The sequence below is a fragment of the Pongo pygmaeus genome, chromosome 10, assembly GCF_028885625.2.
Source record: "Pongo pygmaeus isolate AG05252 chromosome 10, NHGRI_mPonPyg2-v2.0_pri, whole genome shotgun sequence".
Taxonomy (NCBI): domain Eukaryota; kingdom Metazoa; phylum Chordata; class Mammalia; order Primates; family Hominidae; genus Pongo; species Pongo pygmaeus.
In genome coordinates, this window is record NC_072383.2 from 15,195,685 (window position 1) to 15,222,084 (window position 26,400).

Consider the following 26,400-nt stretch of genomic DNA (forward strand, 5'->3'; position numbering starts at 1 on the left):
AAAGAAAGTGGCTGAGAATTTTCCCAAATCGAAACCCACATATCTTTTTTTTTTTTTTTTTTTTTGTGATGGAATCTCACTCTGTTGCCCAGGCTGGAGTGCAGTGGTGTGATCTTGGCTCACTGCAACCTCTGCCTCCCAGGTTCAAGCAATTCTCTGCCTCAGCCTCCCGAGTAGCTGGGATTATAGGCACCTGCCACCAAGCCTGGCTAATTTTTTTGTATTTTTAGTAGAGAAGGAGTTTCACCATGTTGGCCAGGCTGGTTTTGCACTCCTGACCTCGTGATCCACCAGCCTCGGCCTCCCAAAGTGCTGTATTACAGGCGTGAGCCACCACGCCTGGCCAAACCCACATACCTTTAAGTGTACTAGAGGCAAAACACCTCAAAGACTGAGAGTCTGATGGAAAGCATGCTACTTTTTCATGCTACAATAACAGTTGCCATAATTAAATAGTTCCAAAGTGCTAAGAGAAAATTTCCCTCAATCTAGAATTTCATAAATAGCTAAACTAACATTAAAAAATAAAGACCAAATATAGACATTTTCAAACATACAAAGATAAAGAAAGTTTGCAACCCACACATTCTTGCTAAAAGAAATACTAAAGGGCCCTGGTTCAGAAAGATGTCAAGTGAGTCCAGGAGAGGGAACAGGATGCAAGAAACAACTGTGAATCAGATGTCAGTAAAAAATACTGGTAAATGCAATTAGCTATTGATTATAAAAAACTTAGCTTGTAGTTACTCATAGTGTTTTCTTAAATTGTTTTTATATTCTTTCTTTATGTGTGCTGTTTAAAATTATTCTTAGCAGGCTGGGCACTGTGGTCACGCCTGTAATCCCAGTATTTTAGGAGGCCACGGTGAGCCTGAGATCACTTGAGGTCAGGAGTTTGAGACCAGCCTGGCCAACATGTGAAACTCTGTCTCTACTAAAAATACAAAAAAAAAAAGAAAACCAATTAGCCATGCATGGTGGCACATACCTGTAATCCCAGCTGCATGGGTGGCTGAGGCACGAGGATAATTTCAACCCGGGAGGCAGAGGTTGCAGTGAGCTGAGATGGCACCATTACACTGCAGCCTGGGCAACAGAGTGAGACTCCATTTCAAAAATAAATAAATAAATATATAAAATAAAATTACTCTTAGACTTTTTTAAAATTTATTATTGTTTACAAAAAGTCTGCTTTTGGCTTTGGTTCTCCTATTTTTTTAAGTTTTTTGTTTGTTTTCTTAAGGTTTTTATTTTACTGATCTCTTATTTTTCTTATCTTTCATTATTCTTTCTATAAATTAATTCATTTTTCTGTTTTCCTTATTCTTGAAATGGGATCTCACTTTGTTGTTCAGGCTAGACTTGGACTCCAGGCCTCAAGTGACCCTCCGTCCTCACTCTCCTGAGTAGCTGGGACTATAGATGCATGCCGCCATTCCTAGCTGTTTTCCTTTTTTTTTTTTTTTTTTTTTTTGAGATGGAGTGTTGCTCTGTCGCCCAGGCAGAAGTGCAGTGCCACGATCCCGGCTCACTGCAACTTCCACCTTCCGGGTTCAAGCAATTCTCCTGCCTCAGCCTCCTGAGTAGCTGGGATTACCGGTGTGCACCTCCACGCCCAGCTAATTTTTGTATTTTTTTAGTGGACATGGGGTTTCACCATGTTGGCCAGGCTGGTCTTGAACTCCCAACCTCAAGTGATCTGCCCGTCTTCGCCTCCCCAAATGCTCAGATTACAGGCATGAGCCACTGCGCTCAGCCAAAGTGGTCTTTCTAAAACAGTAATTTGGTTTATACAACTCCTGTGATTATTCTTAAATAACTTCACATTCGTTCAGATGAAAATCTAAATTCCTTAACAGTGGCATAGTCATTTCCTATGCCCCTGGCACCATTTCTCCCTTCCGTCTATTAGAGACTAGGTCAGAGGTGTAGTGCATAAATTCTGGTATAAATTTCCTGACTCCTCTTAAAAAAGTACTCTTCCTGGTTTTTTATACCCGTATTCTTTTCCTTATTTCTAGTGTTACACTTATAAAACAGTTTTGCAAATACTTGTTTTTACTATATGTAATTGCACAGACCCTGAGTCCTATTATTTGTTTCACTAGGGTATAAGAAAATGCTTGTCATATATAATACGTATGATGATGGTAAATAATAATGCATTGAAGAAACTATTGCCCCATTTTCCTTTCCAAATCCTCTAAGGCAGCACTTGAGATTTGTACTTAGAATAAATACTTGGATGTGTTGGGAATGGTAGGGTTGAATTCTCTAGAGGAATACAAATTTAATGAATTGGAGAGCAGTCATAGAACTCTTATCATGCCTGCTGGTTTACTTTTTTTCTGTAAGCCTCTAATTGTAAGCAAATGTTGATTTTGTTTCATAAGAATATATCTTCTATAAAGAACAAAACTATGATGTATTGAGCACCCTTATCCCAGACTGTGTGAAGCTTTTATGGCATTAGTGTAGTCACCTGAACACCATTGAATGGCCACACACCACACCTCCACTGACTTCAGCATGTGTGACATCTTTTAAGATTTCCTGTAAATAGCTGGGTGTGGTGGCATACCTGTGGTTCCAGGTAGAAGATAGAAGATCAGTGTTAGAGAACACTCATCATATTCTTATAACTTCACTTGATTAAAACAACTAGGCACGCTTGAATCAAATCCAGAAGGAACACTATTTTCTGACTACAAATACCCACCTTCACTGAACTGTTATTTTAGTGAGAAATTAATTTGTATTGCATTAAGCCTCTGAAAGTTTGGGATTTGTTTGTTCAGCATCTATAAATCTCTATAAATATTTGTAATAGAAAACATTATTTATAGTTATAAATATATATAACTATATATTTATATATAGTTTGGAGTAAAAAGATAATCAATTTAGAAAGAAGGTGCATTTCATAAGGACATATGGGTGTTAAAAAAAAAAAAAAGTTGGCCGGGCGCGGTGGCTTAAGCCTGTAATCCCAGCACTTTGGGAGGCCGAGGCGGGAGGATCTCAAGTTCAGGAAATCGAGATCATCCTGGTGAACATGATGAAACCCCATCTCTACAAAAAAAAAAAAAAAAAAAAAAATTAGCCGGGCCTGGTGGCGGGCGCCTGTAGTCCCAGCTACTCGGGAGGCTGAGGCAGGAGAATGGCATGAACCTGTGGGGGCGGAGCTTGCAGTGAGCCGAGATCACGCCACTGCACTCCAGCCTGGGAGACAGCGAGACTCCGTCTCAAAAAAACAAAACAAAACAAAAAAAAGTTGGTCTCAGCTGGGCGTGGTGGCTCACACCTGTAATCCCAACACTTTGAGAGGCTGAGGTGGGTGGATCACCTGAGGTCAGGAGTTTGAGACCAGCCTGGCCAACATGGTGAAACCCCATCTCTATGAAAAATACAAAAAAAAAAAAAATTAGCAGGGTGTGGTGGCATGCACCCCAGCTACCCGGGTGTAATCCCAGCTACCTGGGAGGCTGAGGCAGGAGAATCACTTGAACCCGGGAGGCGCAGCTTGCAGTGAGCTCCAGCCTGGGCAACAGAGTGAGACTCCATCTCAAAAAAAAAGAAAGTTGGTCTCATGGAGGTAGAGAGTAGAATGATATAGAGGCATACAGTTAGATAGAAGGAATAAGTTCTAATGTTTGATTAGCATAATAGGATGACTATAGTTAAAAACAGTGTATTGTATATTTCAAAACACCTAGCAGTGAAGATTTGAAATGTTCCCAACACAAAGAAATAACAAATGTTGGAGGTGATAGATATGCTAAATACCTTAATGTGATCATTACACATTCTATGCATGTACCAACAGATCACACGTACTACATAAATGTGGGTACAACTGTGTATCAATAAAAAAACTTTGAGGCTGGGCATGGTGGCTCATGCCTGTAATCCCAGCACTTTGGGAGGCCAAGGCAGGTGAATCACTCGAGGTCAGGAGTTTGAGACCAGCCTGGCCAACATGGTGAAACTCTGTCTCTCCAAAAAATACTAAAATAAGCCAAGTGTGGTGGCGCTCGCCTGTAGTCCCAGCTACTCAGGAGGCTGAGACATGAAAATTGATTGAACCCGGGAGGCAGAGGTTGCGGTGACTGGAGATCATGCCACTGCACTCCAGCCTGGGCAACAGAGCGAGACCCAGTCTCAAAGAAAAGCAAAAAACAAAACAAAGCAAAAAACCTTTCAAAAAAGAAGGTGCATTTGTGAATTTTATTACCCAGTTAAACCAGATAAAACCAGATGTAGAGAAGATGAATGAAATCCCTTACAAATAAGCACTGGCAATTTTAAGGGGTGAGCAAGCAAACAGAGCAAATAAGAGTGCTTACAAACAGAGCTAAGAGAATCCAAACATGGTGTTTAGAAAAAATTGCTACCTGTGCAACATGCTACGGAGAGGCAAATAGAAACATTCCATTCTCTGCCTCTCGGTCATGTATACTGTATCTTTCTTCAAGATTACATGGCCAAATGAAAAAGTGAGACTTTGTTGTGACCCGCCGAAATTGTTCTACCTTTCCCTTTATTTGTTTCTAAAGATTAAATGCTCAAAAACCTTACTTACCCCCACACTAATCAAAGGCACATACCCTGCTATTTGGAGGAGTAAATATTATTACTGAAGTATAAGTTCAAAACGTTAACCAATATTTGCTTTACTATGTTCACATAACCCAATATCATGTTTCAGATTTTATAACTTTTTAGTTAAAACCTATGTAATTTTTTAAATGCTCCTTTTATTTACTAGGAAAACTTCAAGTCATTTAATAAGTATTTTCAAGTTTCTGTTAGTTCAAAAACTAAAATAAAGTGTCAGGAGAAATTGGGAAAATCTATCTGAAAAATATGACATGCCAGTTTATAGTCGTAATATATAAAATGATTCTTTAAAGCAAATTTTCAAAGACTAACATTTGTATTGAAAATAAGATGGTAAAGAACAGAAACTGACAATTCTTTTTTTTATTTTTATTTTTTTTTTGAGATGGAGTCTCGCTGTGTCACCCAGGCTGGAGTGCAGTGGCACAATCTCGGCTCACTGCAACCTCCGCCTCCCAGGTTCAAGCGATTCTCCTGCCTCAGCCTCCTGAGTAGCTGGGATTATAGGCATGTGCCACCACGCCTGGCTAATTTTTTATATTTTTGGTAGAGACGGGGTTTCACCATATTGACCAGTCTGGTCTCCAACTCCTGACCTCAAGCGATCTGCCCGCCTCGGCCTCCCAAAATGCTGGGATTATAGGAATGAGCCACCACGCCTGGCTTAATAATTCTTAAAAAAGAAAATCTAAATGACTTATGTATATTATATGAATGAGTGATCAATCTTTTTATAATCATTCATTCAACAAATAACTATTGAGCCATATTATTTTTCATTTTTTCAGATGAAAAAGCAAAATATCATTTTTCAGATAAAAATGGTAGCTTTAAAACTATGATATTCAGGATTGATGAAAGTGTGAAGAAATGAGGATTTCAATACATTAATTGCAGAACTTCAAAAGGGCAAGTTAGGCCCATATTTCAAAAGCCACGCATTTCCCTTGATGTAGATATTCTACCTGTGGGTATATATCTAAGTAAATAATCACAGTGATTTACATACAATAACATTTGCATAATTCATAATAGCTCTCAAAAGGAGACAAACAAAATGTCAAACAATAAGAAATTGGTTAAATAAGTCATGGTGTATTTATATGATGTTTAATAAAAGTTACATTGTGGAAACATATTTTTTGACATGGAAATATTCTTAAGATGCTGATAAGTTAAAAAGAAAAATTTTAAATAATATGTACACTATTATTCTGATTATCCATTGCTTATAAATGTTTGAAAATTCTCCCAAATATAAACAAATATGCCATTCCATGTGAATATATTTGCATATAATATAATATATGCTAACACATTATTAGCATATATTATATGCTCATCAGTGATGACCTCTGAGTGCTGTATTTAGGAGGCTTTTAAAATTTTTTTTGTGTGTGTGCTTTTTCTATGTATTTTGTCATTTCCCCCATTAAATAACCACTGCTTTTGTAATGAGAAAATAAGCTACAAAATTGGGTTTTTAAAATTAGGTCATTGATAACCTTAGAGTAATTTCAGTATGTTATAAGTGTGGAAGATTTTTAAATTTGTTTGAGTAGTGAGTGTGACTGGAAGTGGAGGCAATGAATATAGACTGCGCTTCAGAGCATCTAGCAGTAAGGAGCAGTAGTGAGAAACAAGGGTAAGTTTTGGGGAGGTCAGATTGAGGGAAAAGAAGATGGGGGCCAGTGGCTCATGCCTGTAATCCCAGCACTTTGGGAGGCCGAGGTGGGCAGATCACGAGGTCAGGAGTTCGAGACCAGCATGGCCAACATGGTGAAACCACGTCTCTACTAAAAATACAAAAAATTAGCCGGGCATGTGGTGGGTGCCTGTAGTTCCAGCTACTCAGAAGGCTGAGGCAGGAGAATCGCTTGAACCCAGGAGGCGGAGGTTGCAGTGAGCCAAGAACGTGCCCCTGCACTTCAGCCCAGGTGATAGTGTGACTCCGTCTCAAAAAAAAAAAAAAAAAAAGAAGAAGATGGGGTATGAATATATTTGGAGGATAATGGGAAAAAGACAATGGGGAAAAATATTTGTACATAGATTAAGGTTATCTAGAGATATATTATCTTTTCCTTATCCATGTACCTTTGTATATAGGTTCAAAGGAAATGGAAAATGCAAACTACTGTGCTCTTAATACATAATAAAACATGTATAAACATGATGAAGTGTTAGAAGGTTGCATTAGGGTTCTCCAGAGACATGGAATCAATAAGATAAAGGCCAAAGAACTATCGTGGGAGGTCTTCTTTGTTATCATTACTCTTCCTTTATGTTTAAATCTTTACTGATACATAATAATTGTACATATTTAGGGGGTACATATGATGTTTTGATACATGCGTGTTTAGATTTTGATATTGAGAACAAAAGAGAGAATGGAGGGCGTCACAAGCAGTGTTTGTCACAAATAACATCGTGATAAAACCAAAAATAAAAAGAAACAATGTGTAATGATAAACTCAGGGAAATAAGAATATGCATCACCTGAAGCATTTACCATTTCCTTGTGCTGAGCACATTTCAAGTATTCTCTTAGCATGGGACTCTTAGCTGACCTTAGAATCTACAGTACCATGGAACACTAGACTTCTGAGAAAAAAAAAAGAGACAAATATCATTAAGATAGCATTTAACAGATAGCATGAAGAAAAGATAGTCATAGCGTGCAAAATTTCTTAGCTTCTGCAGAGCTTATAGCTTGCAGTGAACGCCAACTTCTCAGACAATTCCAGCTGAGTGGGGCGGTGGGGCAGCTCTTCTGAGAGAGTCCGCCCCAGCATCCGTCCGTCAAGGATTTATTGAAAGGGCTTGTTAAACGACAAACATCCACTAGATGGCTTTTTTGAGGTGGGGTCATGAGACAGCTGTGGCCTTGTAAAAGCACTCAAACTGCATTCTCAGGAGCTGTTTTCAGTATTCCTTATCACACCACGGACTCCACTCCCTGTCCTGTTTTCAGGGTCAAGGAGTTTCATTCTCATGCACAAAGAACATACACACAGTGCCTCGGTATTTTTCCACGCCCCAACCTCAAATGTCATGTACATAAGCTTGAATAAGTTGCCGTGCACCCCCACAGCTTCTATTACCCACATAACTCATCTAAGGAAAACTCTTTTAAAAGGACTATTCAATCGAAAAATAAATCAGAACACAGACTTCAAAATCAGAAAAGATGAAGAGAACAAATAGTGAGCAATGATTCATCTGTTGTATATATAATTAAGTCTGAGTAGATAATGATATAGTGACTGGGAATTCGTAATGTAAATGCTAAATAAAGATGCTTGAAATAATAGAGGTACTCAGCAAGAGAAATCATAACAGTCTAGAATTGAAGTGCTAATCTCCTTAAATCTTTGAAGTTGACAGGGGATACAGAGAAAGGAAATGGAAGTGATGAAAAGATGTCAACTTGAGAGTAATAAATATTCTGGAAGTCTCTGCTTTCTGAGGTGGGAGAAGTAGTGATGTGGCTTGATGTACAAGAACTGGTATTTCATAAAAGAGCAAAGAAATGTACTTTGACTATGCATGCCGTGAAAGAGAATGTAACAACCAATGAAACAGAAAAATACAGTATTACTTCTAAATTAACCAAGAAAAAAAGAGGAATACATATTCTACCATTTTGGTATCACTTTGGGGAAATTAGTAACAGAGAGCTGAAATAACAGGGGCTTAAACATAAAAGTTTACTCTTCCCTCATGTACAATATATCTGAAGGTAGACTACCTAAGACTGATGCAGTGGCCTCATGATTTCATCAATGTCCAGTTTCCTTTTATCTTTTTTGTTCCGATATCATTAATATTCAGTTTCCATCTTCAGTGTCATCTTATGAATGCTATTTGGCCATTATTACTTCCATATTCCAAGCAGGAAAAAGGAGGAAGACTGAAGCACAAAGCTTCTCTCGTCTGTGTTACCCTCTGCAAGGAGTTTGCAGTTGGACTGGAAAACCCATATTTCCCACTGAGTGCTTTACCACTCTCAATGGAACTTAGGTTCTGATACTGAGAACAAAGGAGAGAATGGACAATGAAGGGATCACTGGCAGTTTTCATTACAAATAGTATCTTGAAAAAACCTTAACAATAAGGCGAGGTGTGGTGGCTCATGCCTGTAATATCAGCACTTTGGGAGACCAAGGTGGGCAGATTGCTTGAGCCGAGGAGTTCGAGACCAGCCTGGGCAACATGGTGAAACCCTGTCTCTACAAAAATACACAAAAAATTAGCCAGCATGGTGGGACGCACCTGTAGTCCCAGCCACTCAGGAGGCTGAGGTGAGAGGATCACCTGAGCCCAGAAAGTCGAGGCTGCAATGAGCCATGATGGTGCCACTGCATTCAAGCCTGGGCGACAGAGTGAGACCCTGTCTCAAAAAATAAATAAAAGAAAAAGAAACAATAGAAAAACACAAAGTAAGAAGGAAAGAAAAATCATATTTACAGTTTTTAAATGTGAATGAACTGAATTCTCTTATTAAAAGATAAAGACCGCCAGATTAAATGAAAAATACAAAACCACTTAAGTTGCTTAGAAATACAATTGTAACGAAATTGTTTTATAAAAAGGCTGAACTCAGGAAGCACCTTCCCCAGTTTCTTCATCTTATTCTTCAAAGAGTAAACAAGAGTTCAGAGCCGATGATGATGATGATGAATAAAGACAACGCAAAAATGTGGATATTTAATTGAAAAATATAAAGTATTTCCTTTTCGTAGATCTAGAGCAGCTAATTCAGTGGTTTTTCAAATTACAAGGTTAATATATAATTTAAGACAATTTGCTTTTCATCAAATTTCACAAATCCCATTTAAAAATGTAAGAGCACAATAAATATTGTGGAAAACTTATTGATATGCATTATGTCTTAGTCTGTTCTCTGTTGATTATAACAGAATAACTGAAACTGGGTGATTTATAAAGAAAAGAAATTTTCTTTTTTTTTTTTTTTTTTTTTTTTTTTAATGAGACAAAGTCTCACTCTCACTCTGTCGCCCAGGCTGGGGTGCAATGGCGCAATCTCAGCTCACTGCAACATCCGCCTTCCGGATTCAAGCGATTCTCCTGCCTCAGCCTCCCAGGTAGTTAGGATTACAGGCACCTGCCACCATGCCCAGCTAATTTTTATATTTTTAGTAGAGATGGGGTTTCACCATGTTGGCCAGGCTTGTCTGGAACTCCTGACCTCAGGTGATCGGCCCATCTAGGTGTCCCAAAGTGCTGGGATTACAGGCATGAGCCGCTGCGCCGGGCCTAGGAATTTATTTCTTACAGTTATGTTATATTTCAACAAGAGTTTTGGAAGAGACAAATATTAAAACCATAGCGTACTATTATAACTTTTAAGACTGTGAGAGTGCTGTTTGTATTTTGGGATATTATGATTTGATTGAATTTGTAGGGAGGAATTTAGTGGTAGATTATTTTATAATTACAAAAATATGTACATAGGATTTTAGATTTCATAATGAACAAATTTATTGTCAGACAATGATCATAATCATGATTAATCCAATGCCGGTAATTAAAAAACTACTTATTGGGTGGGCTGGGTATGGTGGTTCAAGCCTGTAATCCCAGCACTTTGGGAGCCCGAGGCGGGTGGATCACGCGGTCAGGAGTTCAAGACCAGCATGGCCAAGATGGTGAAACATTTGATGGGCGCCTGTAGTCCCAGCTACTCGGGAGGCTGAGGCAGAGAATTGTTTGAACCTGGGAGGTGGAGGTTGCAGAGAGCCGAGATCGTGCCACTGCACTCCAGCCTGTGTGACAGAGCGAGACTCCATCTCAAAAAAACAAACAAAAACTACTTATGGGTAATTAAAACATCAGCTTGTAAATGTTGCAAAGGAATGATAGGAAAAACATAGAATCTACATTTAAAATAAAGTGTGTAATGAGAGGCTTTGAGTTGTCAGAAGGAAGTGTGATATGGTTTTTGTGTCCCCACCCAAATCTCACCTTGAATTGTAATAATCCCCATGTATCAAGGGCAGGGCCAGGTGGAGATGATTGAATCATGGGGGCGTTTTCCCCCATACTGTTCTCGTGGTAGTGAATAAGTCTCATGAGATCTAATGGTTGTATAAATGGGAATTTCCCTGCACAAACTCTCTTTGCCTGCTGCCATTAAGACGTGTCTTTGCTTCTCCTTCACCTTCCGTCATAATTGTAAGACCCCGCCACAGCCACGTGGAACGGTGAGTCAATTAAACCTCTTTCCTTTGCAAATTACCCAGTGTTGAGTATGCTTTATTAGCAGCGTGAGAACGGACTAATACAGTAAATTGGTACTGGGAGTGGGGTGCTGCATAAAGATACCTGAAAATGTGGAAGCGACTTTGGAATTAGATAACAGGCAGAGGTTGGAACAGTTTGGAGGGCTCAGAAGAAGACAGAAAGATGTGGAAAAGTTTGGAACCTCCTAGAGACTTGTTGAATAGCTTTGGCCAAAATGCTGATAGTGATATGGACAATAAAGTCCAGGGTGAGATGGTCTCAGATGGAGAGGAGGAACTTGTTGGGAACTGGAGCAAAAGTGACTCTTGTTATGCTTTAGCAAAGAGACTGGTGGCACTTTGCCCCTGCCCTAGAGATCTGTGGAACTCTGAAATTGAGAGATGACTTAGGGTTTCTAGTGAAGAAATTTCTAAGCAGAAAAGCATTCAAGAGATTATTTGAATCCTGTTAAAAGCATTCAGTTTTATATATTCACAAAGATATGGTTTGTAACTGGAACTTATGTTTCAAAAGGAAGCAGAGCATAAAAGTAGAAAATTTGTAGCCTGACAATGTGATGGAAAAGAAAAACCTATTTTTCTAAGAAGAAATTCAAGCCAGCTGCAGAAACTTTCATAAGCAATGAGGAGCCAAATGTTAATCACCAAGACGATGGGGAAAATGTTTCCAGGGCACGTCAGAGGTCTTCAGGCAACCTTTCCCATCACAGGCCTGGAGGCCTAGGAGGAAAAAGTGATTTTGTGGACTGGACCCTGAGCCTTGCTGCTTTGTCCTTTCTCAGGGCTTAGTGCCCTGGGTCCCAGCTGTGGCTAAAAGGGGCCAACATACAGCTCAGGCCATTGCTTCAGAGGGTGCAAGCCCCAAGTCTTGGAGGCTTACATGTGGTGTTGGGCCTACAGATGCACAGAAGAATTGAGGTTTGGGAACCTCTGCCTAGTTTTCAGAGGATGTATGGAAATGCCTGGATGTCCAGGGAAAGGCATGCTGCAGCAGCAGAGCCCTCATGGAGAACCTCTGCTAGGGCAGTATAGAAGGGAAATGTGGGGTGGGAGCCCCGACACAGAGTCCCCACTGGGGCACTGCCTAGTGGACCTGTGAGAAGAGGGCCACCATCCTCCAGACCCCAGAATGGTAGATCCACCAACAGCTTGCACCACACACCTGCAAAAGCTGCAGACACTCAAAAACACTAGATGGGAAAGCAGCCATGAAGGGGGCAGTACCCTACAAAGCCACAGGGGCAGAGTTGCCCAAGACCATGGGAACCCCCCTTTGCATCGACATGACCTGGATGTGAGACATGGAGTCAAAGGAGATCATTTTGGAGTTTTAAGATTTGACCACCTGCTGGGTTTTGGACTTGCATGAGGCCTGTAGCCCTTTTGTTTTGGACAATTTATCCCATGGAATGGGTACATTTACCCAATGCCTGTGCCCTCATTGTGTCTAGGAAGTAACTAATTTGTTTTTGATTTTACAGGCTCATAGGTGGAAGGAAATTACCTTGTCTCAGATAAGACTTTGGACTGTAGACTTTTGAGTTAATGCTGAAATCAGTTAAGACTTTGGGAGACTGTTGGGAAGGCACGATTAGCTTTGAAATGTGAAGACATGAGATTTGGGAGGGGCCGGGGTGGAATGATATGGTTTGGCTGTGTCCCCACCCAAATCTCACCTTGAATTGTAATAATCCCCACATGTTAAGGTTGAGGCCAGGGGGAGATAATTTAATCATGGGGGCAGTTTCCCCCATACTGTTCTTGTGGTAGTGAGTAAGTCTCATGAGATTTGATGGTTTTATAAATGGGAGTTCCCCTGCACAAGCTCTCTTTGCCTGCTGCCATGTAAGATGTGACTTTGCTCCTTCTTCACCTTCCACCATGATTGTGAGGTCTCCCCAGCTATGTGGAACTGTGAGTCAATTAAACATCTTTTCTTTATAAATTACCCAATCTTGGGTATGTCTTTATTAACAGCATGAGAACAGACCAGTACAAAGTGTGAAAGTGTTGGGTGCTTGAAGGATGGAAGAGAATAGGTATAGAAAGAGAGAAATGTCAAGGACACATCTGTTACACTTGGAAATTTTACCAAGGACCTCCAAACCACATTGCAAACTCTTGGTTTTCCATTTGCCACAATTGTATCAAGTCACTGTAACTCCAGTGATACCCTTAATAGTCCTGGTTTGACGTTTGGTTGCATGAGTAAGTTACATCTTGTACTGACTTCGTAATGTGGCTCTAACTATTCACAGACCTTGAAAAATAGAAGATAGTAGTCAATGTTCCGCTAACTTAGAATAAAGATAGACATGAAAGATAAACTTAATACTCAATCTGACCATACCAAAGGAAAAAATGTCAGTTTCACTAGTAAATCTTGATACAAGGAAGTGGAAGAACTGTATCTGTATTCGTTGCATAAAAGTTATGACACATAAAAGAGATTTGAATTGTCTTTTCACTAATCATAAATAAAGCATGAAGAAGATAACTTAGACCATTATAAACACGTTGCTTTTTATTTTACTAAGTTCTTTACATATGCTGTCTCATTGAATAAAACAACAATCCTGCTAATTAGATGGTATTATCATCATTCTACAGAGAAGACTAAAGAGAGGTTTAAGTGGTCTGCCCATGTTTACACTAGACACTGTCAGAACAAAGCCTCAAATGCAGATTTTCTAACACCAGGTCCAGTCTTACCCATAATACACCAAACTGCACACCAACCAAGTTTTCTTGAGGTCCATGAATCAATTGAAAATATGTCTAAAACATTTGGGGGTATGTGCAATGGGGAATAATGGTGTTGGATTATTTTACTAGACTTTCAAAGGAATTCATGATAAAAAAAATGCTAAGAACCACTGACCTATACTGTAAGTTCCCTGAAATAAGGAACTTATTTTGTTTTATTCTTGTTTATACCTCAGCATTACTATAATGCCTAGCACTACTATAATGCCTAGTACCAATATAATGAAAGGTGGTAAGGACGTATAAATTTGTGGATGAATCAACAGAATATGTCATATAATTTAAGATGTTTTTCTGATGTTATTTGTATAACATGAAATTGTTCTGATAATTTGCTTTCCCCTGAATTGTACAATAATCTATATAGATATTTTATACATTACTCCAAATAATCCAAATAAAGTTCTTAAAATTTGGGGGAGATAAACATTTTAATTAGATCATCAGTGTATCTGGTTGCAGGAGCCAAACAGCACCTGAGGTAAGGTTAAAAAAAATAATAATTAGAATTCAATTTAATTGAGATCCAAGGAACAAAAAGAGTTATTCACATTGATAAAAGGTACAACCTCTAAAGAAGGCATGGTTTAAATAATAACTCACAATCACATTTTATAAAATAACTATGATTTAAAATATGATACATTGACAGAAACAAAAACATAGCAGGGGACAACAAGATACTATCAGGCACATATATATATCAGGTAGACAAAAACTAATGATTAGTTTTTACTTTCAAAATACAATTAACAACATTGAATACAGCTATAAGTTAAATGTTATATTTTGAAGCATTATACCATGCTTTCTTGTTCAGGAACCATGAAATAGTTTCAAATATTGGTCATAAATAAAACTTCAATAATATCCAAAATGAAGAAATTGCTCAGGTCACATTCTTTAGTCCAAATTTATAACTAGAAATTAATACTGACGATTAAAACAGGAAAACATTTCAACTACCTAAAATATTAACCTCTTCAATAAGTGAGTTAAGATGAAGTAAAAATAAAATCATAGATTACTTAGGAAGTAATAAAATACACTATAACATTTTAAGAGTTTATATGTGGCTAAAGCTATAAATAAATAAATATACAGCCATAAATTATGGTGTTATTTAATTAATTAATCTATTTATTTTTGAGACAGGGTCTTGCCTTGTCACCCAGGCTACAGTACAGTGGCTCACTGCAGCCTTGACCTCCCAGGCTCAAGTGATTGTCCTACCTTAGCCTCTCAAGTAGCTGGGACTACAGGCACATGCCACCATGTCCTGCTAATTTTTGTATGTTTTTGGTAGAGACAGGGTTTCACCATGTTGCCCAAGCTAGTCTCGAACTCCTGGGCTCAAGCAATCCACCCATCTCAAACTCTCAAAATGCTGGGATTTCAGGTGGAGCCACCACGCCAGGCCAATGGTGTTATTTTAAAAACAAAGAATCTAAAATGAACTGAGGAAAAAAGAAATGCAAAAAAAAAAACCATAAAAATTAAAAAAAATAAGAACATAATAACAATAAAAATTAAACATTTCTAAAAGGATAAATTGATAATTTCCTGAAGAAACTAACAGACAAATTTCTGAAAAAATATAATCAGAAGAAAAGATAAAACAAAATTAGAAACGAGCAAGATGGGCCAGGCATGGTGGCTCATGCCTGTATCCCAGCACTCAGTAGGTGGGTGGATCACCTGAGGTCAAGGAGTTCGAGATCAGCCTGGCCAACATGGCGAAACCTCGTCTCTACTAAAAGTACAAAAATTAGCCGGGCATGGTGGCGGGTGCCTGCAATCCCAGCTACTCAGGAGGCTGAGGCAGGAGAATAGCTTGAACCCAGGAGGTGGAGGTTGCAGTGAGCTGAGATCGCGCCACTGTACTCTATCCCGGGTGACAATAGGGAAACTCCGTCTCAAAAAAATAGAAAAAGGAAATGAGTAAGGTGACAGACATGAGTTTTTTTAAGGAGTTTTTAATATTAGAAAGTACCATGTGAGTATAAAGTTTCTCTAATAATTTTTTGATAAAATATATGGCTTTAAAGGGAAGTATAAATTACCAGACTTAACATAGATAAAAGTTGTAAGTCCAAACAGACAAAAATAAAAATGGTGAAAGCAGCTGAAAATATAACCAAACATCACCTCCAGGGCAGGAACAGGTAATTATCATAGTGCATAATTTTTAGAAAACAGAAATATATGAAAGTCAACTCAGTTTATTTTATTAAAATGTTGCCATAGTATATAAATATATAAAAATTTTCCCCAAAACTTTATTTTTTATTTTTGAGATGGGGGTCTCATTGTGTTGCCCGTGATGTTCTAGAACTTCTGGACTCAAGCAATCCTCCCATCTTGGCTTCCCAAAGCGCTGAGATTACAGGCATGAGCTACTGCGCCCAGCCAAATTTCCCTAAAACTTTAATAAAGTTTTATTCAAAATTTTAGGTCAGAAGTTCCTTCTTTCAAGGAATTTACAGACAAGTCAGAGAAGACATATGAATCAAACTATAGTTAGCGAAATACACTTCCAGCAGTCTGGCAAACACTATCTGAATAACCCTTCCAGGGTTGAGAAACGAGAACGATTACACACTGTTGGTGAGAATACAAATTAGTTCAGCCTATGTGGAAAGCTGTTTGGAGATTTCTCAAAGAGCTAAAAATGGAATTACTATTTGACCCAGCAATCCCATACTGGGTATATACTCAGAGGAAAATAAATCGTTCTACCAAAAAGACACCTGCACTCATATGTTTACCACAACACCATTCATAATAGCAAAGGCATGGAATCAACCCAGGTACCCATCAATGGTGGACTGGATAAAGAAAATGTGGTACATATACACCACGGAATACTATACAGCCATTAAAAAGAATGAAATCATGTCCTTTGCAGCAACACGGATGCAGCTGGAGGCCATTAGCCTAATCAAATTAATGCAGAAACAGAAAAACAAATACTGCGTGTCCTCACTTGTAAGTCGGAACTCAACATTGTGTACACATGGACACAAAGATAGGAACAATAGACACTGGTGTAAAAGAAAAAAAAAGTAGAGGTTCCTCTTCAAAGACTTTCTTCCCCATCTAGTTAGGAATAAATAGTAACTTTCCTTAGAAGCAAAATTTATTCAAAGACCTGTGCCAACATTGTTAAATATCTGCTAGCTGTAATAAAGAAATCAATGTACTTTATGTTCTTATCTCCCACAATTTAGCCTAAATATTTGCCCTGGCATGCTTATACTGGTCCAAGCAAGCATTAGGTCATAGCCTGTTCCTCTTCCTTATTTGAAGGTGTTTTTACCTTTCTCAGCATTCCACAAGTTACTTCCTCCTTCCTTCGCTCTCCTCTGCCTTTGCCTCTTTTAAAAGGTTCTAAGTTGCTAGCCAATCAGGACAAATACAAAATGTGAGGTCCCGTTCCAGCCAGTGGAAATTGGACACAGCAGTAGTGTGGACGCATCAGGTTATAAATGACCCTGTATCCTTTGTTTTGTGTACTCTTGTGACAAAACTGCTAGCGAGTGTACCCTTTCTGCAGAAAGTAAAAATGGCCTTGCTGAAGAAATTAAATTTATGTTCAAGTGCTATTTCTTTACGGCACTGGGGAACAAGCATTTCTAACGCTGGGGATTCATGAGAAGGGAGGGAGTGGGGCAAGGGTACTATGTTTGCTACTTGGGTGATGGGGTCATCAGAAACCTGAACCTCAGCATTATGCAATACTCATGTAACACACCTGCATGTGTATCCCTTGAATCTTAAAAAAGATAAAAATTAAAATATTTAAAAAATAAATCTAGGGTTACACTAGAGAATAAGCCTTGGGAATAAGCTGTAAGAAGTAAAACTCGACTCTACTAATAGCCTAGGATACTTAAACAGGGCTAAAGTGGCCCCAGTCCATAGCAGTATGTGACCCGAAAAAAACAAGCAAATGCTAATTCTCTCTGGAGGCAGCATGCTCAATTTAGTTTCTGACTCCCACAGATGACCTTCAACCACATATAAGTTCAGAATAAAAATGCTAATATGAAGACCCAAGTATTGATGTGTCAGCAGAGAAACAAAACATTCGCTGTAAACCACTGTTAAGTCATATTGGATTTATCTGTTAATTTTGACTGCAAAATATTTCACCATAATTTATTCATCCACTCTCTTGTCAATGGGCATTGGGTTTGTTGTTGCTATTGTGAGCAGTTCTACTAAGAACTTTAATGACCATGTCTCCTGGGGCATTCATGCTATCATTTCCTTTAGGTAAATACCCAGAGGTGGAATTGCTGCTTGAGCATATATGTGAATCTATCTTAAACTTCACAGGATAATGCAAACCCTTAGTTTCAAAAATAATTGAAACAATTTATACTCCTACCAGCAATAGAAGAGATTCTGTGTACCATTTGTTAATTTTTGTCAGTCTACTGAGTCCAAAGTTGTATTTTATTGTGGTCTTTTTTTTTTTTTTTTTTTTTGAGAGAGAGAGTCTTGAGTGCAGTGGCTGATCTCGGCTCACTGCAACCTCTCTCTCCAGGGTTCAAGTGATTCTCGTGCCTCAGCCCCCAAGTAACAGGGATTACAGGTGTGTACCACCATGCCCAGCTAACTTTTTGTATTTTTAGTAGAGACAAGTTTTCACCATGTTGCTGCCCAGGCTGGTCTCGAACTCCTGTCCAAGTGATTTGCCCACTTCGGCCTCCCAAAGTGCTGGGATTACAGGCATGAGCCACTGCCGCCCAGCCTCAGTGTGGTCTTGATTTGTAGTTTCTTGATGACTGATCAAGCTGAACATCTCTTCTTAACGCTTATTGGCCATGTTTTTCCAGTCTTTTGCCCATTTTTCAATAGGCTTGTTTGAATTTGGTTTCAATTTTTATTCAACTAGTTGCCTAGTTCATTGCATTATTCTTGGACAAAGGACAAATTAAATATACAACATTAGGAGATTCTCCAAATACACTCTGCCTGGAAAATACTGTGGCATTTGTTTATGCTGCTTTTTCCCCAAATTTGGGGTGGCCTTCTTCTTCAATGGGTCATTAGCTCAGAACAGATGGCACCTGTGCTCTTTGAAAATACCCATACACTTGGCTGACAAAATTTGTCCTTTTGTATACCAATAGCATTTGATTTATACCACTCTATTAGAGCAAACCACATGTGTACAACTACACGTCTTTCCCCTTTCTCTCCTAGAAAAATAGGAGCTTTTTGATGGCAGTAACTTGCTCATTTATCTCTGAATATTCAAAATATGCTTGGAAAAGAGGCATTAAATAAATGTTCAAAATTCAAAAGGTATGACTTTGCTACAGGATCAAATTTCAATGCATTTCATTCACTTTAAACATTTTATAATTCTTACTTTATGTAGAGATGGGGTCTCACTATGTTGGCCATGCTGGTCTCAAACTCCTGGCCTCCAGCAATCCTACTGCCTCAGCCTTCCCAAAGTGCTGGGATTATAGCCACCCCTACTCCGCCCCCCTCATTCACATTTTAAGTGAGGCATTACAGAGTTTTAAATCAATTTAACATTTTTAGTAAGCAATTTTACTATTAATAGTAAACTTCAGAAAATCTTGGTCGTTTTGAGTTTGAGATATTCTGTTCAGTTATTGAACCGTGTGACCCAGTTTTGGTGTGGAAGATATTAGTGTCAGGAGTGGGTACTTACTATACCATAGGACTTACAGTCACAGACAAAAATAAATATTTCTTGGGTTTGGATAATTAAGTTATATTTTATAAAGAACAAAACAAAAAAATAACTATGCTACAAGGGAAAATATAAGTTCTATTCTAATCAAAGAATTGAGACCACTACAAAAATAAAAATAAAAAAAACCAAAACCCAAAACAATAAAATATTTAAACAATTCCACATAAATTAAATACTTAATGAAGAGTTTTAATTGTGATACAAATATATACAGTATTTCTATCCTCCATCGGGACCCTAACTTTCATTCTTAATTTATGTGAAACCCAAAATCACTCATTTGGTCCTGCAACAAATATTAAGGGCACGAAAGTATGCCAGACTCTATTTCTTTTAAGTAACTGAAAACTGAACTTCTGCGAGTATCTCACTGTCCTAGAAATTAAACTAACACCAGTATTGTGTACTCACTTGAAGTCTTTATGGAGTAGGAGAAAGTACTTAGAAGTGACATGTCAGCAAAAAGGAACAGGGGAGCCTTCCTGGCAGAAGAGGAGGCAAATGTCAAGATTAAGCAGTGCGGAATCCTTGGCCAGCTGGGTTCAAATCTTGACTCCAGTTCTTTAACCCCCGGGACTGGGAAACTCCCTTAGAGTGACTTCAGCCCACCACACCAAGGAAGCTAAATGACTCCTCTATGTTTAGAAAAGCTAGAGCAAGACCAAGCGTGGTGGCTCAACGCCTGAAATCCCAGCACTTTGGGAGGCGGAGGCGGGTGAATCACTTGAGGCCAGGAGTTCAAGACCAGCCTGGCCAACATAGTGAAACCCCGTATCTACTAAAAAAAAATGAAAAATTAGCCGGGCGTGGTGGCGCAGGCCTGTAATCCCAGCTACTCGGGAGGCTGAGGCAGGTGAATCGCTTGAACCCGGGAGGCGGAGGCTGCAGTGAGCCGAGATCGTGCCACTGCACTCCAGCCTCGGTGGCAGAGCTACACTCGCTCTCGAAAAGGAAGGAAAAAAGAAAAAAGAAAAGGTAGAGAAGGGGCAGATAAGTTAACGCGGCATGGATCACACCGCATCCTGGGGTGCTAAGCCTAATGAGAAGTTAGGAAGGACAGAGCCAGGAGTAGAGCGAGGCTGTTATGCGAAGCTTTACCGGAGGCCGGGGCGACCCCTACGGCCTGCACGCAGGCTGATAACCAAGTCTTCAGCCCCCACCCTCGCCTACTGGAAAGTGTGCTTAACTGGTAGCACCAGCCCCACCTTTCTCCAAGACCCTCACTACACCCCGGGACTACCGGGTAAGACCACGCGGCTTGGTAATCCCACAGCTGTCTCTCTTACACTCTCACTGAACTTATTAGAACCTAACCCGCCGCCCGTTTCCCTTCTAGACCCCCAGGCTGCTCTTAACAGGGCCTTTACTCAGAAGCCAGGGCTTACCTCCCGGCTGCGATAGGATCATTTGTGATGGGCATGACACTGCCCGGAGTGGAGGATTCCCGGCAACTTGGCGACCTGCAAGTGATCTGGCCTTTCATGCCGGCGTGACCCCCACTGCCTGCCTGCCAACTCCACGCCCGCCGCCAGGTGGCTGAGCAGGACGCCACCCGCTCGGCCTAGGCAACTTTACGCAGCTGGCTACGGGAACCGCAGGGTGCCGCGAGTTTCGCCCGGCCGCCTTAATCTCAGCATCTGAGCTTGGTCACCTCTCCCTCAGAACGTCAGCGATGAAGTAAAATAGTACCCAGTAAGACTACAACGCGCCACACTAGAGCTGCATTCAGCTTTCAGGCTTGCAGGTAGCGGCGTGCTGCGACCTCGCATTTCCTGCGACCTAGCAGGCCCTGCACACGCACGAACCGCCCTCTGACGCGTGACGCTCACCCCTGAAGGCCGGCAGGAAATCACCTAAGCCCTGATTTACATGGAAGCCATCCGATACGTGCTTATGGGCCAAGGACTCGGCCGCTTAGAAGCCCATGACCAGTTCTAACACTGGGGCTTCGTATAAGCACTTCTCTAAACAAAATCCGCAGTGTGGATTTTGGGAGGTCAGTACTGCGTTGCGCGGCGCCTCCAGGGTCGTTTCTAAGTACAGGCGGAGTCCCCTCCATTAAGTCTAGTTCTCCCCGCGCCCGCCAAGCCTAATCCCAAGCAGATGCTCGGGCCGCCAATGTCCCATTCCCAGTATCCGGAAGGCGGCATCAAAGGGCTGATATTTACCCGTTATTTAGGAAGTGTTAACAGCTCTTTCTGTGACAGTTTGGGGGCCCTGAAAAGGGCCTTTTGGAGTCTGTAGAGAAACTGTGGGGACAGCTTAGCCGCCGAAACCATAGAGAGTGCGACCCTGGCGTTTCAGCGCGTACACTACATCCATGGCCGTGACGGTCTTGCGCTTGGCGTGCTCCGTGTAAGTCACCGCGTCGCGGATCACGTTCTCCAGGAAGACTTTGAGGACTCCCCGGGTCTCCTCGTAAATGAGACCAGAAATGCGCTTAACACCCCCACGTCGGGCGAGACGGCGAATCGCGGGCTTTGTAATGCCTTGGATGTTATCCCGCAGCACCTTCCGGTGGCGCTTGGCGCCTCCCTTACCCAGCCCTTTGCCACCTTTACCTCGCCCAGACATTCTAAAGGAACTGCTCCTACTCAGTAGAAAATCGAGCTGCTCACTGGGATTGCCAGTCGCAGACCAGGGCTTATATTCTCTGGATGCGGACCTGTTTGAAAACATCAAAAAAGTGGGCGGAGCTCTAGGCCCCACCTCTGGAGACATGCTATAGTTGTTAAGTCCAGGAAGCAGTCAGCGAAACCAGCCTGATTCCTTTGTTGTTTGCTCTTTTGGGAAAACTTTTTCTGATATTTGGAGAAAGGTTCATGGTGATGCATTTTAGTTAAAACTGTATGGGATAAAAGAATTTATATTGCCTTTTCTCAGCGCTTAAATAAAAGTAGGCCAGATCCTATGCACGTTCCTTGTTTCCCTCTTTCTGTTTTTTCGAACGGAATTCCTGACTTACTATCGAACTCAATAAAAACCTGAAAAGCTTTACATCAAAGATTTCAAAGCAATTACTTAAAATTTTTCACACGTGGGTCTTCTAAAGACATAGTAGGGGGAGAGGACTTTCTCTTTTACGGCCCTGCAGATAATTAAAATACTTTCAATTGAAAAAAGAAAGTCCAGCTTCCGGTCCCCCACCTACACTCCACCCCCACTCCACCCACACCTCCCCCCGACCCCTCCATTCCTCTTTCAGCTGCTTCTGCGGAATTTGCAGGTTTTCGTGCCCTACAAGAGCCTGTGTGCTTTTCAACCAAGTAACTTCCTGTGGTTATTTAGTTGAAATATTGTAAATGTCTTATGTCATTCAAATCTCAGGTTCTTATCTCACATTTTCCACTTAAAAATTCAAAGTTCTTGTAAAATAATGGATGCCACAATCATGACTTTGAATAATAATTTCTACTGCAAATCCCCTCAGGAGTTTCTGAATCCCTTCCTTTCTCAGGAGAATCCCTGAACAAAAACGAAAGTTTCTGTAAGGTGTCACCACTCTTCGAAGGTGTCAGGACCCTGTCTTCTCTAAAGGTTTTACTGTGTAAAAAAGCAGCTGTTATTTAGAGGATGATTCATAAGTCTTTCCCAGGTACCCAATTAGGATTCTGAGCAATGAATTTTAGTAAGTGGGGCTCTTTGTCCCTGGTCTTGAAGATAAGCCTTTACAGCAGGAAGGCTTTATGGTAAAATTTTATTATATTTATAAATGCTTATAGTTTACACTTGTTTCAATCCTTGCCCATCTTCATAACCCAAAAGGTATTTATTTTTCTTTTACTTTTTGTTAAAGATAAAAGAGTTGGAACACTGTCTTGAATGGCTGGAAAAAGTCCTGAATGGTCGAACTTCACTCCATGATTTTGATACTTGACTCAGAGGGAAGAGGAAAAGTCTATCAGATCTTGAAGAGATAAGAATTATTGTAATGGGGCCGGGTGCGGTGGCTCACGCCTGTAATCCCAGCACTCTGGGAGGCCGAGGAGGGCGGATTACAAGGTCAGGAGATCGAGACCATCCTGGTTAACATGGTGAAACCCCATCTCTACTAAAAATACATAAAAATTAGCCGGGCGCGGTGGCGGGCGCCTGTAGTCCCAGCAATTTGGGAGGCTGAGGCAGGAGAATGGCGTGAATCCGGGAGGCGGAGCTTGCAGTGAGCCGAGATCGCGCCACTGCACTCCAGCCTGGGCGACAGAGTGAGACTCAGGTCTCAAAAAAAAAAAAAAAATTATTGTAATGGTAAAATAGGTTGACTTACTTATACTTGCTTTCTAAGAAATCAAGGCTAGAACATTTTCAAATTAGAAATCTCTTGCTTATAGGAATAAAAGAAAAAAATCGTGTCTAAAATAGTAATACTTTTAAAAACTCTTGAAAATTCCCCAAGATACAGGCAAAAATTTAAGCTAGTTTACAGAACTCATTCCAGGAACATCTCGTTAAAAACTGCATCAGAGATTTGTATGCCCATTTATTTGGTATATATAAGAGTTATTGGATGCTTACTAACGTATTTAATTTTCAAAACACTTTGGATACAGGTACAGGAGTCAAATAACTTATCAAAGGTCACTGCTCAGTGGTAAAGCCAGGATTTAGGCTGAGGCGGACTGGCTCCAGAAAGACCGCCTAAACCATGACAATAGCTCTGAAGACATTTATTGAGTCCCCAGTATGGGTTCATCATTGTTTTAGGCAGTAATGATATATACATAAATATTTGAAAATGTTATTTCAATGAAGTCAAATATTTATTCGGATAGTGAGAAGGTAAATTTGTTTTACTTTAAATGTAAATGAATCCACATAAAATGTTTATTTTAAAAAGCAAGCGTTCAACATTACATCACGTATCGGTGTTAACTGTGTTACTGAAAATGTTCAGGTAAAAATGAAATGACCTCGATGAATTAGGAGAAAGTAATTTTTAATTAAAACAAAACACTTGAAACAAAACACTCTTTTTGTTTCAAAAAGCGTGGGTCCACAATTCAGGTATATAAGAATAAACTGCCATTCTGACTTTAGTCTCTGGGCTCATTTACAAAGAGACCGGGGGACCTCCACGTCTTCGCAGAGGACCCGATCCGCTGATCTGCGGTGCCCTGGCTTGCGGGGAGCAAGCCAAGGCCAAGACTTTGGCCTCTCCAATAAAACCTAGTGGCTCTTTGCAGGCCCATAGCCTCAAAGACAAAAGATATTTTGGCTAGGCGAGCTTGTTCCTTCCGTCAGCACAGGAAGCATTCACGTCTAGTCATCACTCTAGCTTCAAAGACTCAGAAGTGAAGGATTGGCTGGCTGTGAGCCGCAGGACCCTGCGGGGAGACCAGTGTGGTCTCTACACTGTTGGGTAGCTAGCTGGAGGCAAGGCGCTTGTATAAGAAACAGCCCACGGACCCTGTCCTGGGCAGGCTGAATTCCGCGGAGAGGCGCAGCACGGGCTGCGGAGACAGAAACCTACCTGACTAGTATGGTGTATTATATGAGAACACCCACTTAGCATAGTAACGTCTACGGACAACCCCTGTAGCTCTTCTTCTGGATTGTTTTCTGTTTCCAACCACGTTTTCTTATTTCCTACGAGTTTATTTGCTTGGGAGCGAGCGTGGTCGTGGAAAACCCGTCACCGCTAAATTCATCTGGGTCCCCAAACACTGAGTGGGCTGGCCTCGATATTTATGTGAGCGGCTATGTAAATGAGGGTTCGGAGATTGCTCTATTGATTGGAGAGAGCTGGAGGAGGCGGTCTCTCTTCCAGAGCGCTAGTTGGGAGCGGAGCCTGCCTGTCATTGGTCACTAGAGCCAATGGAAAGGGGCTGCCGCGCGGCCGTAAAGAGTTTGTAGAGGCAGTTCGGGTGCGGTACGTTGCATTCCGGTGCCGGACGCCGAGAGCGGTTTGTCTCCATCTCTGGAGTTGTAGGCGAGAGGTGATCATGTCCGGTCGCGGGAAACAGGGCGGCAAAGTGCGAGCAAAGGCCAAATCCCGCTCCTCCCGCGCGGGCCTGCAGTTCCCGGTGGGCCGAGTGCACAGACTGCTGCGCAAAGGGAACTACGCGGAGCGAGTGGGCGCCGGGGCGCCGGTGTACCTGGCGGCGGTGCTGGAGTACCTGACGGCTGAGATCCTGGAGCTGGCTGGCAACGCCGCGCGTGACAACAAGAAGACCAGGATAATTCCCCGCCACCTGCAGCTCGCCATCCGCAACGACGAGGAGTTAAACAAGCTGCTGGGCAAAGTGACCATCGCTCAGGGCGGCGTCCTGCCCAACATCCAGGCCGTGCTGCTGCCCAAGAAGACGGAGAGTCAGAAGGGGAAGAGCAAATGACCCTGACGCCGCCCTCGGGGAGCTGGCTCCCCCAGCAAGGGCCCTTTTCATGGTCGTCCCGCAATGTTTTTGAATGTGCTGGATGTCATGGAGGGCCGGTGACATCTAGCGGGGAGGTGGGCGGCGAGGGGCCCGGCGGGAGCCAATAAAGTTGGTGAAAATCGTTTGGTCGAGAGAGCTGTGTAGTCGCGGGGACCTGCCGGATGGCCCCAGGGGAGGGGGGCGACCGGGAAACCCCTGGAGCAGGTACCGGTGGGTGGGCTGCTTTAGTCCGCAGGTCACCCTCGAGGCGTCAGGGGAGGGTGGCTTGGAGGAGGTGGGCACGGTGGGAGCCACCTCGCTCTCAGTAGGACAAAGGGGAGGCAGAGTCGGTGTGGCGAGGCCTCCTTCGGAATTATTTTTACTTCCCTTTCACAGAGCCTTCGCTCTCCTGCCAGTTTGAGAGCACTCAGGACCAAGTTCTGGGAAGAGACCGTCGGATCGAGCTGGGCTCGGGGCAGGAAGTGTCTGCGGCCATATTTTTCAAAAAGTGGAGTAACTTTCCGTCTTGGAAGGGTGGCTCTGATGGCACGATACCAACTTAAGAGATTCTTCTTAGCCTAGTAGCTGCTGTGCTTTCATGCTTTAGATATCAGATATCTTTATATAGCACCTTTATGTTCATTTTTTTTTTTTAATGAAG

General features: G+C 41.4%; 2 protein-coding genes across 5 annotated transcripts in view; one reads left to right on the forward strand and one right to left on the reverse strand.

The window, feature by feature from the left end:
* Positions 1–22,297, reverse strand: part of LOC129010400 (histone H4) — a 35,274-nt gene extending 12,977 nt beyond the window's left edge. For 2 of the 4 annotated variants that reach the window (XM_054444590.2, XM_054444589.2), the window contains exons 1-2: positions 20,775–22,297; positions 19,801–19,871 (exon numbers count right to left, since the gene is read on the reverse strand). In XM_054444590.2, the coding sequence (XP_054300565.2) occupies positions 21,652–22,110 (459 nt within the window). In that variant the 5' untranslated portion in view covers positions 22,111–22,297 and the 3' untranslated portion in view covers positions 19,801–19,871; positions 20,775–21,651. Of the gene's footprint in view, positions 1–14,061; positions 14,126–19,800; positions 19,872–20,774 lie in introns of those variants that run through there. The other 2 variants (XM_054444591.2, XM_063672455.1) reach the window with 2 other exon arrangements.
* A 2,824-nt stretch (positions 22,298–25,121) lies between these two features.
* LOC129010398 (histone H2A.J) lies at positions 25,122–25,884 on the forward strand. The gene has a single exon (XM_054444588.2). It carries the CDS (start codon positions 25,329–25,331, stop codon positions 25,716–25,718), a length of 390 nt encoding a protein of 129 aa, XP_054300563.1. The 5' UTR covers positions 25,122–25,328; the 3' UTR covers positions 25,719–25,884.
* The last annotated feature ends 516 nt before the right edge of the window (positions 25,885–26,400 follow it).